Source organism: Eublepharis macularius, chromosome 1, assembly GCF_028583425.1.
Source record: "Eublepharis macularius isolate TG4126 chromosome 1, MPM_Emac_v1.0, whole genome shotgun sequence".
In the NCBI taxonomy this organism is placed as follows: Eukaryota; Metazoa; Chordata; class Lepidosauria; order Squamata; family Eublepharidae; genus Eublepharis; species Eublepharis macularius.
In genome coordinates, this window is record NC_072790.1 from 117,381,696 (window position 1) to 117,394,554 (window position 12,859).

Below are 12,859 nucleotides of genomic sequence, written 5' to 3' on the forward strand. Positions count from 1 at the left end.
CGCACGTCCGCCGGCCTCCGTAGGGACAAACGGGCAATTAACCCCCGCATTGATTCCAGGGGGCTCTTCCCGCAGCGTCCCGGACCCAGCCTCCCTCACTGGGAGTTTTGGGGGCTAATCTTCGCAGATCAGCCGCCCGGACAGGGTGCCCGGCCGCTTCCTCTCGAGCCAGCGAAGAGGAGCGTCCGACATGGTGGAGAAAACGAAACCGAAACAGCACCACCTTATTCTGATGGACCTTCAAAAAGGGAGGGTCCCACCTCAGTGCAGCCAGCTCGCTAACCCTACGGGCAGACGTAATGGCTATCAAAAAGGCCACCTTACAGAATAACCATTTCAAATCACAGGTGGCCAGTGGTTCAAAAGGTGATTTCATAAGCCCCGCCAATACTACTTGTAGTGACCATTGGGGAACAATTTCCTTGACCTGTGGAAACATATTGTACAACCCTTTCAAAAAAGACTTCGACAAACTGGGGAGAACACCGTCTTCCCATCTATTTTAGGGTGGAAGGCTGAAATGGCAGCCAAATAAACTTTAATAGAGGAATTAGAGAGTCCCCCGTCCTTTAGGGACAGGAGGAACTCAAACACAGAAGACAACTGGCAATCCCAAACATTAACTTCGTTGTCAGCAGCCCAGGCCTCAAAACGCTTCCATTTAGCTGCGTATGACCTGCGAGTGGTGTCCCTACGGGCATTCAGCAAAACTTCAGCTACCCTGTCAGACATCCCCTCCGTCCCCGAATGTGCCAAGCAGTGAGGTTGAGTTTGGGTAGGTTGTGATACCAAACCCCTTTGTCGGACAGAAGGTCCGGGTTCAGTGCGAACCGATAATATGACCCCTGCGAAAGCTGCATGACATGTTGGAACCATGCTTGTCTGGGCCAGAAGGGGGCCACTAGAATTAAGTGCGGCCCATCCCTCTGGATTTTGCTGACGACCCGAGACAGCAGTGGGAACGGAGGGAAGGCATAAAACAGATGCCCTGTCCAGCGTATCTGGAACGCGTCCCCTAGGGAGCGGTGACCTAGCCCTCCCCTGGAGCAGAATTGCGGGGCCTTCTTGTTGGCCTCTGCCGCAAAGAGGTCTACGTCTGGGAACCCCCAGTCCAAAAAGATGGCGTTCAGGTAACTGTCTGCTACGGTCCATTCGTAGCTGTCGAATCGCATCCGACTCAGCGTGTCCGCGATGACATTGGTGGTGCCGGGAATATGGACCGCCTGAATGAACACGCCTCTGTCCACGGCCCAGTTCCAGATCCGAACGGCCTCGTCGCAGAGGGCCTTGGATGTAGTGCCCCCTTGTTTGTTCAGGTAGAACATCGTGGTGCAATTGTCTGTGAGCACCTGAACTGCTTTCTGCTGCAGCGTGTCTGCGAAAGCGATAAGGGCATAACGGACCGCTCTCAATTCTAGCAGGTTAATGTGATCTTCCCGTTCCTGCTCTGACCAAACCCCATGTGCCCTAAGGGCTCCACACTGGGCTCCCCATCCTATCGTGGAGGCATCAGTCGAGATTGTGATCTCGGTTTGGACGGACCCAAATGCAACACCCCCAAGGAGGTTAGTGTCATCAAGCCACCATCGTAAGGCACGGATAATCCCTCTGGGGATGGAATATCGTTTATTCTGGGACTCGTGTTCAAAATCATGAACCGACAGGAACCACAGCTGGAGAGGTCGCATGTGCAACCGGGCCATAGGGGTGACAGCTGTAGAAGAGGCCATGAGGCCCAGCAGCCTCTGAATCGCTGTCACGGATTGGAACCTGCACTTGGAAAAAAGGTTCACCATCCTGCCAATTCTTAATGCACGCTCCCTGGGCAGAAAACCTCTGTTTACAGCACCATCCAGTTCCATACCGATAAACAGTATTCTTCTGGATGGGGTAAGGTTAGACTTTTGCAAATTAACCAAAAGCCCTAACCGGGAGCAGGTGAGCATCACTGTACTAATCTGGGCCATGAGTGCATCAGCAGAGGGAGCTGCTAGAAGCCAATCGTCAAGGTAGGGATAGATGGTACAACCCCGTTCCCTCAAATAAGCCACTACCACAGCCATACACTTAGAAAAAACCCGTGGGGCTGTTGAGAGACCAAAGGGAAGCACTCGGTAATGGTAGGCCTTATTGTTACATAGAAACCTAAGGTACTTCCAATGATTAGGATGGATGGCAATATGAAAATATGCATCCTTGAGGTCCAGAACAGCGAACCACATGTCCTCGGGCATTAACTGGAGGACCGTGTTCAAGGTAAGCATCCTGAACCTCTTGACGAGAATGAATTTATTCAGTTCCCGTAGGTCTAAGATGGGTCGTACCCCTCCATCCTTCTTGTCTACCAGGAACATCCTGGAGTAAAAGCCTAAAGGGGGGTCCTGAGGGAGCACCTCCTGCACAGCCCCCTTTTCTAGCAATGCTACAACCTCAGCCTGTAAGTTATGAGAAGAGGATTGCATTGAGCGGTCAGGAAGAGACAACACTGGGTAAACATCAAACTGAATTTTATATCCAACATTAACGATGTTAAGAACCCAACTATCGGATGTAATTTCTGCCCATGCAGAGGCAAACTGAACCAATCTGTTCCCAAACACGACAGACTGTTCGAATTCTAGTCAGAACTGCTTTGGCTGCGTTGCTGACTCTTTGGCATCGTGGGCTTGGGGACCGCGACGAGGGCGGTAGTTAGGCCTCCGGCGTTGGTAGGAACTTGCAGGTTGCTGGAATTGCCTGTACGACCCATAACGAGGATACGGCTGGTATCGTTGTTGCCGACCACGATAGCCCTGTGAAGGGCGATACTGGAACCGATTTTCGGTGGATGGTCTGGTCGGGAGAATGCCGTAGGAACGGGCTGTCAGCCGATCTTTGCGTTTCTGGGAGAGGTAGTCATCCGTCTTGGATGAGAACAGGGATTGACCCTCAAAGGGCAGATTCTCAACCTTATTACGTGTCTCGACCGGCAACGCAGTCGTGCGGAGCCACGAGTGTCTGCGGAGGACGACGGAGGAAGCTAGCGCCCTCGCAGAGGTATCAACCGTGTCACGGCCCGCGTTTATTTGTTGCCGAGACAGCCGCAGGGCTTCATCAAGGATCACCTTTGCCAACACCCTCTGGTCTGCCGGCAGTTTCTCCATGAAGGCCGCCATACGGTTCCAAAGGAATATTTGGTACGCCCCCATGATGGCCGAGTAGTTAGAGATTTTCAGCGTCAGGGCAGCGGAGGAATACAACTTCTTGCCCAGGGAATCCAGCTTCCTACTCTCCTTGTCAATGGGCACCGCATAAGACCCCTGGCGTTGGCGGGTCTGCATTTCCTCCGTAATGAGGGAAGAAGGAGGCGGATGTGCAAAGAGGTACGCACAAACGTCATCTCGCGTCTTGTACAGGGCCTCCAGCTTGCGGGACGTAGGGTACACTGAGGCCGGCTTCTCACAGATGTCGTGAATGATTTCCACCAAGCCCTCGGTGAACGGGAACGCGATAGTTGGAGGGTTACCGGACTGGACATATTGTAGAATCTTGTCCTTTGGCTTAGGATCCACAGCCGATATCTCGATGTCGAGAGAACGGGCCATTCTGACCATCTGCTCAGAATAGAGCAGGTAGTCCTCAGAGGGTGACACACGACCAGTCCCAATAATGATGTCATCTGGCGAGGGGTCAAATGGTGGGCTGGGACTCGGGCACTGATAAGGCTCCGCACGTTGGTAAGGTGAGACGCGCCTGGGAGAACCATAGTGGGAGAACTCACTACGAGTGTCACCCCAATACTCCCTTCCAAATGATGGAGAGCTGGCATACAGGGAGCCCTCTCTGTCATAGCCACTCCGAGGGAGGCGATAAGGTCGGTCCTCCCTTCCCATATAATCCTCGGCATGCCACGTCTCGGCAGCCCGAGTCGGAGCGTCGGGCAGGTCACCATCGTCATCAGTGGAGTGGTGTAACGGAGGTGACAGGTGTGGCGACGGGGTCGAGGGCTTCTCCCAGAGGACCTCATCCGTCTGAACCGACGTCGACTGCTGGTGCTTAGATTTTTTCTTCGACTTCTTTCCGCCCTTGGAGGCTGAAGTCGGATCGGAGCTTCGGTTCCGATCAATCGGAGCCGGTGACATAGACAACGGATCCGAAACCTTCGGATCCGATCGAGGGCCTGCCTTCGGAACACGACCAGTGCGAACCGATTCAGCGGGCTTCGGAGTCGACGCCGTCGGGGTTGGAGTCGGATCCGATGGCTTGGGAACCGACCCAGCCGAAATGTTCGGAGCTGACGAAGTCCTCGGCACCTTCGGAGCCGATGTGGCGGTTGGTTCCGACCTCGATGGGGACCTGGAACGGCGCCGCTTCCGAGTCGGATCCGACTGCGGAGTGGAGTGCTTGCGACCCGACGCGGAACTCGCAGCCTCCTTCGGATCCGGGGTTGAGTGTTGGGCTTGTCGGCGATCCGGCGAGCAGGAACGCGAAGTGGAAGCGGCTCTTCGGACAGATTCCGTCTCAGGGGGGGTGTCAACCGTCCCACCAGCCGGTGGCGGCCCCCCCGGGGTACCCGGGGCCCCCGACGCCCGCATCGCCCGTCTCCACAGCAGGGCGTTCAGCCTATTCGCCCTCTCAGCCCTCGCCTTCGGGGTGAACCGTTGGCAGTGCTCACATTTCCCGACGATGTGCCCTTCGCCCAGGCACTCGAGGCACACGGAGTGATCGTCCGTCCTCGTCATCTTCGTGGAGCAGGTGGAACAGCGCTTAAAAAGCGACTTCTCAGACATCTTCACGATCAGAAAAAGTTTCCTCAGAAAAAGTTTCCTCAGAAAAGCGGACAGCTAGATCTTCACCGGTCGGCGGCAAAGAAGAAACTGAGGGGAAAGGGGGCGACGTCGCCCAATGTCGCTCGGGCGGGAAACGGCTGCGCATGCGCATTGGGTCGGACGTGCGCCCCCTAGTGGACGTTTGCTAGAAAGAAAAATCCGGTCGGCAGGCCTGCGCAGGCGCAGTCCCCATGTGGGGCTGCACAGAAGACGGACAGTGAAGGCTAGGCAGCAAATCAGCACTCTGCTGGTTCAAATCCTACTACTGCATGAACTCAATAGGTGGTCTTGGGTAAGCCGCTCCTCCCAGCCCCAGCTCCCCAGCTGTATTGTGGGGATAATAATAACACTGACTTTGGTCACTGCTCTGATGGGGCACTAATCTGCCTAGAAGAGTGGTATATAAGTGTTGTTGTTATTACGATTATTAACATTATTGTATGTTCCTCCTATGAAAGGGAATGATAATTTTTATGTCATAGTTACATGACAAAGGTTTCACAATTTTTGTGCATTAACCAGTCTTGGGAAAGATCTGACTTAGTAAGACGAGAGCTTACTACATTTAAGTGTTGCATGATGGCACACAGAGTAATTCCAAGAGCAATTCATCACATCAAACAATTGTTCTCATGACAGTTTCATTAAGTAAAAATAGGTTTGCACTTCAGTCCTAATTTGGATATGTATAGAACAGGATACACACATCTAAAACACAACGGCATCAAGATCAAGTCTGTCAGTTAATAGCCTACCACAGTAGTTTTTGAACTATGTCCAGAGCACCTTGAGGTTTCTTAGAAGCTTATCAAGGAGCTCCCCAGTGAGATCAACTATCATTGAAAGGCAGCATCCCCACTATAACCAGTCTCCTGTAATAAACTACAGGAGAGTGTTGGGTACATGCTACCTTGTGTCCTACCATTCATTCTACCAAAGAACATGGGTGCCACTGTGATAGAAACAAAGAGCCTATTTTTTCCAAGGAGGACATTTATAAGTTCACAGGCATTCTTATCACTAGCATGCCAAAAGGTCACAGATGGATAATCCATGGGAGGCAGGGTCAGCTGGAGAAAGTGTGTCACATTGGCAAGTGAATATGGGGATTGAGGGACAGTGAATTCTAAGTAAATGTTATGAAAACCCTCTGTCCCATTGGCAAGGGCCACTTTAACAGAGCACTCTTAACTCATAATGAACAGCGAAGAAGCCCAACAAGTTATTGGTTCTACTGCAATTCTACTGCAAAGGCAGTCAAGACAGAGGAAACTAACTGCTGCCCTATAATGACTTCTGTCATGGTTTCACAGCTAAGGACTGACATCGTTAGGTATTGTTGCGTTCTGTATCACAACCAGTGAGGAAATAAGTCATATTTGGTTTTACATTCCAAAACCTCAAACTAAAATAGGAATATTGCTCACCTCTCTCTCTCTTCCCCCGTCTCATCTAAAACCCAAGCATAAGCAAATGATGCCTTTCCAGCTTTCTTGGATTCCTGCTCATATTTGTGCATAGTTCGCTTGTTGACGTTGCCCAGAAGATAGAGTAAGTGACCCATTAGAGTGCTTTTTCCTGCATCAACATGTCCTAAGAATAAGAAAATTGTGAATTATCACTAATAGATGTATGTTAGAAGCCATATTATATTTGAGGGGGGGGAGGGAAGGGGGGAGGGAGGGAAGGGGGGAGAGAGAGAGAAAGAGAGAGAGAGAGCATGGATAATTTTGCTTTTGCCCCTAAAGACAGTACCTATTACCACCAGGTTAAGCAAGTGCTTTCCTCCTTGTCTCTTTTCCAACTCAGCTTTCACGTCTATTTGTTGCTTTGCTTTTCCAGATTTTTTCACTGGAGTTGGAGCTGTAGTCTGTTCTTCTAATGCTTGAACAATCTGAGATGGAAGTGCTGGTTTAGATATAACCTCAGTCATCCCCGAACTGACATTGGCATCTCCAGATGAGAATCCTTTTTGTGGCATAACAACATTATTTCCATTCTCCTCAGCATTCACACTACAAAAGGCAAAAATAGAATTTAAGAGAACAAAGTTTATAGAACAAATGAAATTCCTCTTGTCATATTCTTTGTACTTTCCCCGTCAATTTTAAAGTTTTAAGCTAATGGATATCCACAGAATTCAGGTGAGTATATTATTTAGCCTGAAGCATACAGAAGGGACATATATTTATGACAGTTAAATTGTACCGTGGGAGAACATTCAAGTTGGCCTTTTATTCCATTGACTTTAGTTTAACCAAACTGGCTTTTAATCTCGAAAAGAGTCCAGTAGCACCTTTAAGACTAACCAACTTTACTGTAGCATAAGCTTTCGAGAATCACAGTTCTCCTCATCAGATGCGCCATGCATCTTCGCCACACATCTGACGAAGAGAACTGTGATTCTCGAAAGCTTATGCTACAGTAAAGTTGGTTAGTCTTAAAGGTGCTACTGGACTCTTTTCGATTTTGCTACTACAGACTAACATGGCTAACTCCTCTGTATCTATGGCTTTTAATCTATTACACTTTCAGGGTGCATGCGTGCTGTCTGAGAGTGTGTGAGTGAGAGTGAGAGAGAAAGAGAGAGAGAGAGAGAGAGAGAGAGAACAAACACGCCAATACAAGATGATATAACTGATCTCAGAGTTACTCTCCCTGTAACATTTGCAGGTCCCAAGAAAATAGTGCTGAAGGGGGGAGAGCTGCTGAGCTGAAACAAAAAGTAGTCTTCCATTAGAATAAGACACTTCTGCCCATGTGTGTGTGGGTAGGGCATTTTCTCCAAATTCTCTATCCCACACACACACAAAGCAGCCCACTTAGCTCTGCAAAAAGCTGCTGTGGGTGACAACACACTCTAAGAACAGCACTAGAAGCTTGCAGTGGACCAGGGAAATCAGTGAAATCCTATCCCTCCTTCTGCTGCAGAAATTACCATTCAGTTAAGTCTACTGTCTCTTTTATTTCTTCTATTTCTTGAACTTCATACATCAATCTAGACAAAGAGAGAATTTTACCAGAAGTCATTCAAGATGTTCATAGTGGCAGTGGTAGTGGTAGTAGTAGGCAGAACATTTACCATATACTTACAACTATTTTTGTAATGATTTCTAAGTGGAAAAGGAACCTACACATGCAATGTCTCCAAAAAGAACAGCCAAGGAGAGCCCATTTGTCATTCATTCTGCAACTATGACAGTATCAATTGCCTGCAGCTGAAAGAAGTGCCAACCCCCAGGTTTCTATTTGGCATTGATGCAGCTTCGGTTTTTGTTAGTTGTCTTGACCATATTAATGAAATGGTAGGCCACAATTTTAGCCAAGATGATAATAAAGCATATTTGGATGGCTTAAATATGCCTAATATTTTTAATTCTGAAGATGTATGACGTAACAAGGTTCATTATCTTTCCCACTTGGAGAGGGTCCTGGCATAACTTGATGTGCTTGTGAGACATGGAATAGGGATTAGGTAAAGGTAGGTAAAGGTAGTCCCCTGTGCAAGCACTGAGTCATTACTGACCCATGGGGGGATGTCACATCATGACACTTTCTTGGCAGACTTTTTATGGGGTGATTTGCCATTGCCTTCCCCAGTCATCTACACTTTACCCCCAGGAAACTGGGTTCTCATTTTACCGACCTCGGAAGGATGGGAGGCTGAGTCAACTTTGAGCCGGCTACCTGAACCCAGCTTCCGCCGGGATCGAACGCAGGTTGTGAGCAGAGCTTGGGCTGCAGTACGCAGCTTACCACTCTGCGCCACGGGGCTCATTGGAATAGGGATTATGCTTCATTAAACACTTATATTTCTGCTTCTAAGTCTGCAAGGCAAAAACAACCAGGTAATTTGAAATTGCAGCTGTCCCTGAAACTTTCTGTGTATTCAGCATTGATAATTTCTTAACTATGTTTAGAAATAAAACGCATGCAAGTACATGTGTGTACACAGCAGAAGTATCATACAGAATCTCACCCAGTGAATCAAGAATCCCACTCTAGAAAAACACATTACGTGCCTGAAACTCTACATAGTTAGCCTCTTCTTTCCCACTCCAACCATCACAGCAAGATGAGAAACAACCCTGAAATAGCCAGACAAAAACAGAGCCAAGGAGCCTGGCAAAAGGTCAACAAACGTATCAACAAGCAACTCTAGTACAGAGCAAGAACTTTTTAGAGAATAATGGGGAAGGATTAAAGAGATGAAGAAAGAGGCGAGATGGGCCAGAGACACTGTGAGGTCATCAGTTTCCTACAAAGGGTGAAGCAAAGACAGGCCAGACAGGAGTAGAGACCGGCACAAATCTAATTACGACCCCCAAAAATGCACAAACCGGGCAGGTTCGTGGTTCACAAACCAGTGGTTTGTGGAAGCTCGTTTTCACGGACTTCCACAAACTGGTCTACTGTTCCTTTGGGTCGTATTAAAGGGGCAGTTTAAATGGCCATTTCCCCAGGGAGATGGCCATATAAACTGTTTCTGCCACTTGCAAGCGGCAGGAACTATCAGCTGGCAGGGGGGAATCCCCCGCCCTTGCCACCTGCCAGCTGATAGTTTAAAGGGACCTGCTGCTTGCAAGTGGCAGGGCCCTTTAAACGGCCCAAACCCCAGCCACCAGCCCCACCCCCCCAGCTCCAGCCCCACCTTGCCCAGCTGCCCTGCGGGCCCGCGATGTCCTCTCCCTCCTCTCGTGAGGGACGGGAAGGCCGTTTTTGGCCTCTTCCGCCACTGCGTGGGGCTGCAGGGTGAAGGAAGAGGCTGAAAACAGCCTTTCCATCCCTCAAATGGCCACTGCTGTGGCCATTTGAGGGGCAGGGAGGCCCTTTTTGGCCTCCTCTGCCACCCAGTGGGCCCACATGGCTGGGGTATGGGCCATTTAAAGGGCCCTGCCGCTTGCAAGTGGCAGGTCCCTTTAAACTATCATCTGGCAGGCGAGGGGAAATCTCCACCACCCCAGCAGCAGGGAAAGGGGCGTTTGACAGTTTAAAGGACCCTTTCCTGCTGTGCAAGGGGCAAGTCCCTTTAAACTATCAGCTGGCAGGCCGGGGGAAATCCCCACCACCACCGGCCAGCTGATAGTTTAAAGGGACTTGCCCCTTGCACAGCAGGAAAGGGTCCTTTAAACTGTCAAATGCCCCTTTCCCTGCTGCTGCCACGTGGACGGAAAGGGGCATTATACCTCATGAACCACAAACTGGTTCGTGAACTTGCCCCAGTTCATACCAGTTCGTGGCTCCAGGTTCATGAAAACCCACAAACCACAAACCTTATGGTTCGGTTTTTTTGTGGTTCGTCCCCAGCTCTAGACAGGAGCTCCATTATCAAAGGAGCTCTGCTGCTGAGCAGCCTGTTCAATCAGCCCTGTGTACCCAGTCATCATGTCTAACCAACTTAACATCAGGTGAATGAGAGTATGAATGAGATTAGTCTAGGATGCAAATCTGTTTTCAATAAAGCTTTATTTCACATTCAGGATTCTTGCCTGCAACTCTGTCTGTTCACTACTGGATACAAACTTCACAGGCCCAGAGTCCTGCCCTAGAGTACAAGTTCAAGGAGCCATAGATGCAATTTTGTACCTGACATTTGGTGCTAGCAGAGGGATTCTCAGGAGAACAGCTGGAGAAAGAAGTGTGGTGCTGCTGTACCCTTTGGTGGTAGAGACCAGAAGCAGGTCTGGATACTGGAAGTTTGAAACAACCTGCTTTAGCTTAGGGATGTCGGCATTCTATTAGCAGCCAGTGTAAGACATGGAATTTATATTCTTTTTTAAAAAAAAAATTAACTAACATCAAAACTACAAACAGAAAAAGGAAAAAGGAAACAAGGGGAGAGGGAAAAAACAACATAAAAACACAGACTACAACTACAAGTATTGAATTCCCTTCATAATACAATTATTTAAAGTTAAATTTTCTAATATGCTATTCGATTGGTAGATCTTATAAGATACGAACTACAGTCAGGATCAGGTCTTCTTCCCCCCCCTGCGTCTCGGTCTCAGTTCTCTCTGAACAGCTACAATAGCTGCGCTCACTCACTCCTCCCCACTCCCCCCTTCAGATTCTGGATCTTCTTCTTGCTCGAACTCTTGATGATTAAGCACAAAATCCCTCAGCTGTACTTCCGATATTATCTTGTAGGCTTGGTCTTTATATCTAAACCAGATGCCTTCCGGAAATAACCATTTGTATTTTATATCACGCTTTCTCAGAAGAGCTGCAAACCTTTTGTATTTGAATCTTCTTTTCCGAGCTAAAAATGGAACATCCTTCAATATCTTAACCTTGTTGCCAAGAAAGTCCAAGTCCACGTTAGTCGAATTGTATAAAATGGTGTCCCAAGTCTTCTTAGATGAAAAATCAATAATAATCTCGCGAGGCAGCTGACGCTTCATTGCATATTTTGAAGATGTCCGACGGACTTCCAGAATATCGCTTTTTAACTCTTCTTTAGTTGCCTTTGCGAATGACGCCAAAAGTTCCGACATCAAATCCTTTAAATTTTCACTTTCCTCCTCCTTCACATTCTATAAACGCAATACCGTCTGAGCACGATCCACTTGTAGTCCTATCAATTGATTCTCCAAAAGCTTTACTTCTTTGTTTGTAGCTCTCATGAGTGTTGCATTTTCACGAGCAGATTTCTCTGCCTCGAGCGCTACATCTTTAATGGTTTTCACTTCATTTTCAATTGAGCCAACCCTTTGTCCGATTTCATTTAGCTTATCAACAAATGGCTTCATAGCTTCAACGACCGACCGTTTAACCACCTCTTCAAGAGTCTCTCCCTTCCCCTGCAACGCAGCCGAAACCGATTTGCCCACAGCAGGGCTCTGCTTTTTCGTCGCCATCTTAGGGGGGGGGGGGGGATTCCGCCAACTAAGTTCCAAAACTCAATGAAAGGGAAGATATCCGAACCTTCTTAAGCTTCAACTCCCACCAATCCTTCACATACACTTAGAGTAACAGAAGGGATCCGCTTACTTACAGGCTTTTCACCTTAAATCTGCTTGTTGCCGTTCTCCATGGTCCGGCAGCACGCGATGTGCTGCGCAAGTCTGCCGGCCTCCATAGGAGCAGACAGGCTATTTACCCCCTGGATCGACTTCAGGGGGCTCTTCCCACAGCGCTCCGGACCCTGACCCCCTACCTGGGAGTCCTGGGGGTTAACCCTCGCAGGTCAACCACCCGGTCAGGCTGCTCGGCCGCTTCCTCCCGGACCTGCGGAGAGGAGCGTCCGACATGGCCGGGAAAACGAAACCGAATCGACATGGAATTTATATTCCATGTTTCATATACAGAGAGGCACTACCTAGCCCATAAGGCAGCAACTTAAACCAGGGTAGATAAAAATCAATGATTTTTTTAAAAAAATCAAAAAAATCGGATTTTTTTTATTTAAATCGGATTTTTTTTTATTTAAATCGATTTTTTAAATGTAAATCAGATTTTTAAAAATAAAATGCTTTTTGAGGAAAATATATTACCATCCAAAGGTTATTCCATCATGAAATAAAGATTAGTTTTTAATTATGTAGAATAAGGATGTATATGTTTAATTTTTTTGGTAAATAAATTCCACTAATCCATTCACAATGTCATGCTCTTCCAGAGGTTTTTGTAAGATTATTGGACAGTTTCTCTGCCTACAAGATATTATCACAGATGCTTGGTTTTGCAGTTCTCAAAACTGAATTTGTGTCAGCTCAGCAGAGATCACATGCCTCTTCTTCACAGCAAAAATGTTATACCATGAACAGAGTTGAGAAAAAGACCTTAATCCTATTGTTCTACAAACCTATGAAGACAGAATCAACCCCTCCAGTGCTAAGTTTCAAGAAGTTCAGTGAATAGAAACAATATTTTTCTGATTGTTTGGAGTGGAATAGATCTGCACAAGAAGAAGCTAAATGTGAGGAGGGAGGGGCAAGCAGTACAAAATGGAAGGTTCTTTTTCACTTACCGTGAATCTTCCTTTCTCTGTGGTCCGAGAGTGGGGCAGTCAGTCCTGACTCATGGGTAGCTCCTCCTCCTTCCAAGCA

General features: G+C 48.0%; 1 protein-coding gene across 1 annotated transcript in view; it reads right to left on the reverse strand.

Annotated features, from left to right (window-relative positions):
* Nucleotides 1-12,859, reverse strand: part of HBS1L (HBS1 like translational GTPase) — a 119,463-nt gene that overhangs the window by 41,628 nt on the left and 64,976 nt on the right. Inside the window, exons 6-7 of the mRNA XM_054974826.1 lie at nt 6,564-6,823; nt 6,236-6,401 (exon numbers count right to left, since the gene is read on the reverse strand). Of these exons, the coding sequence (XP_054830801.1) occupies nt 6,236-6,401; nt 6,564-6,823 (426 nt within the window). The remainder of the gene's footprint in view (nt 1-6,235; nt 6,402-6,563; nt 6,824-12,859) is intronic.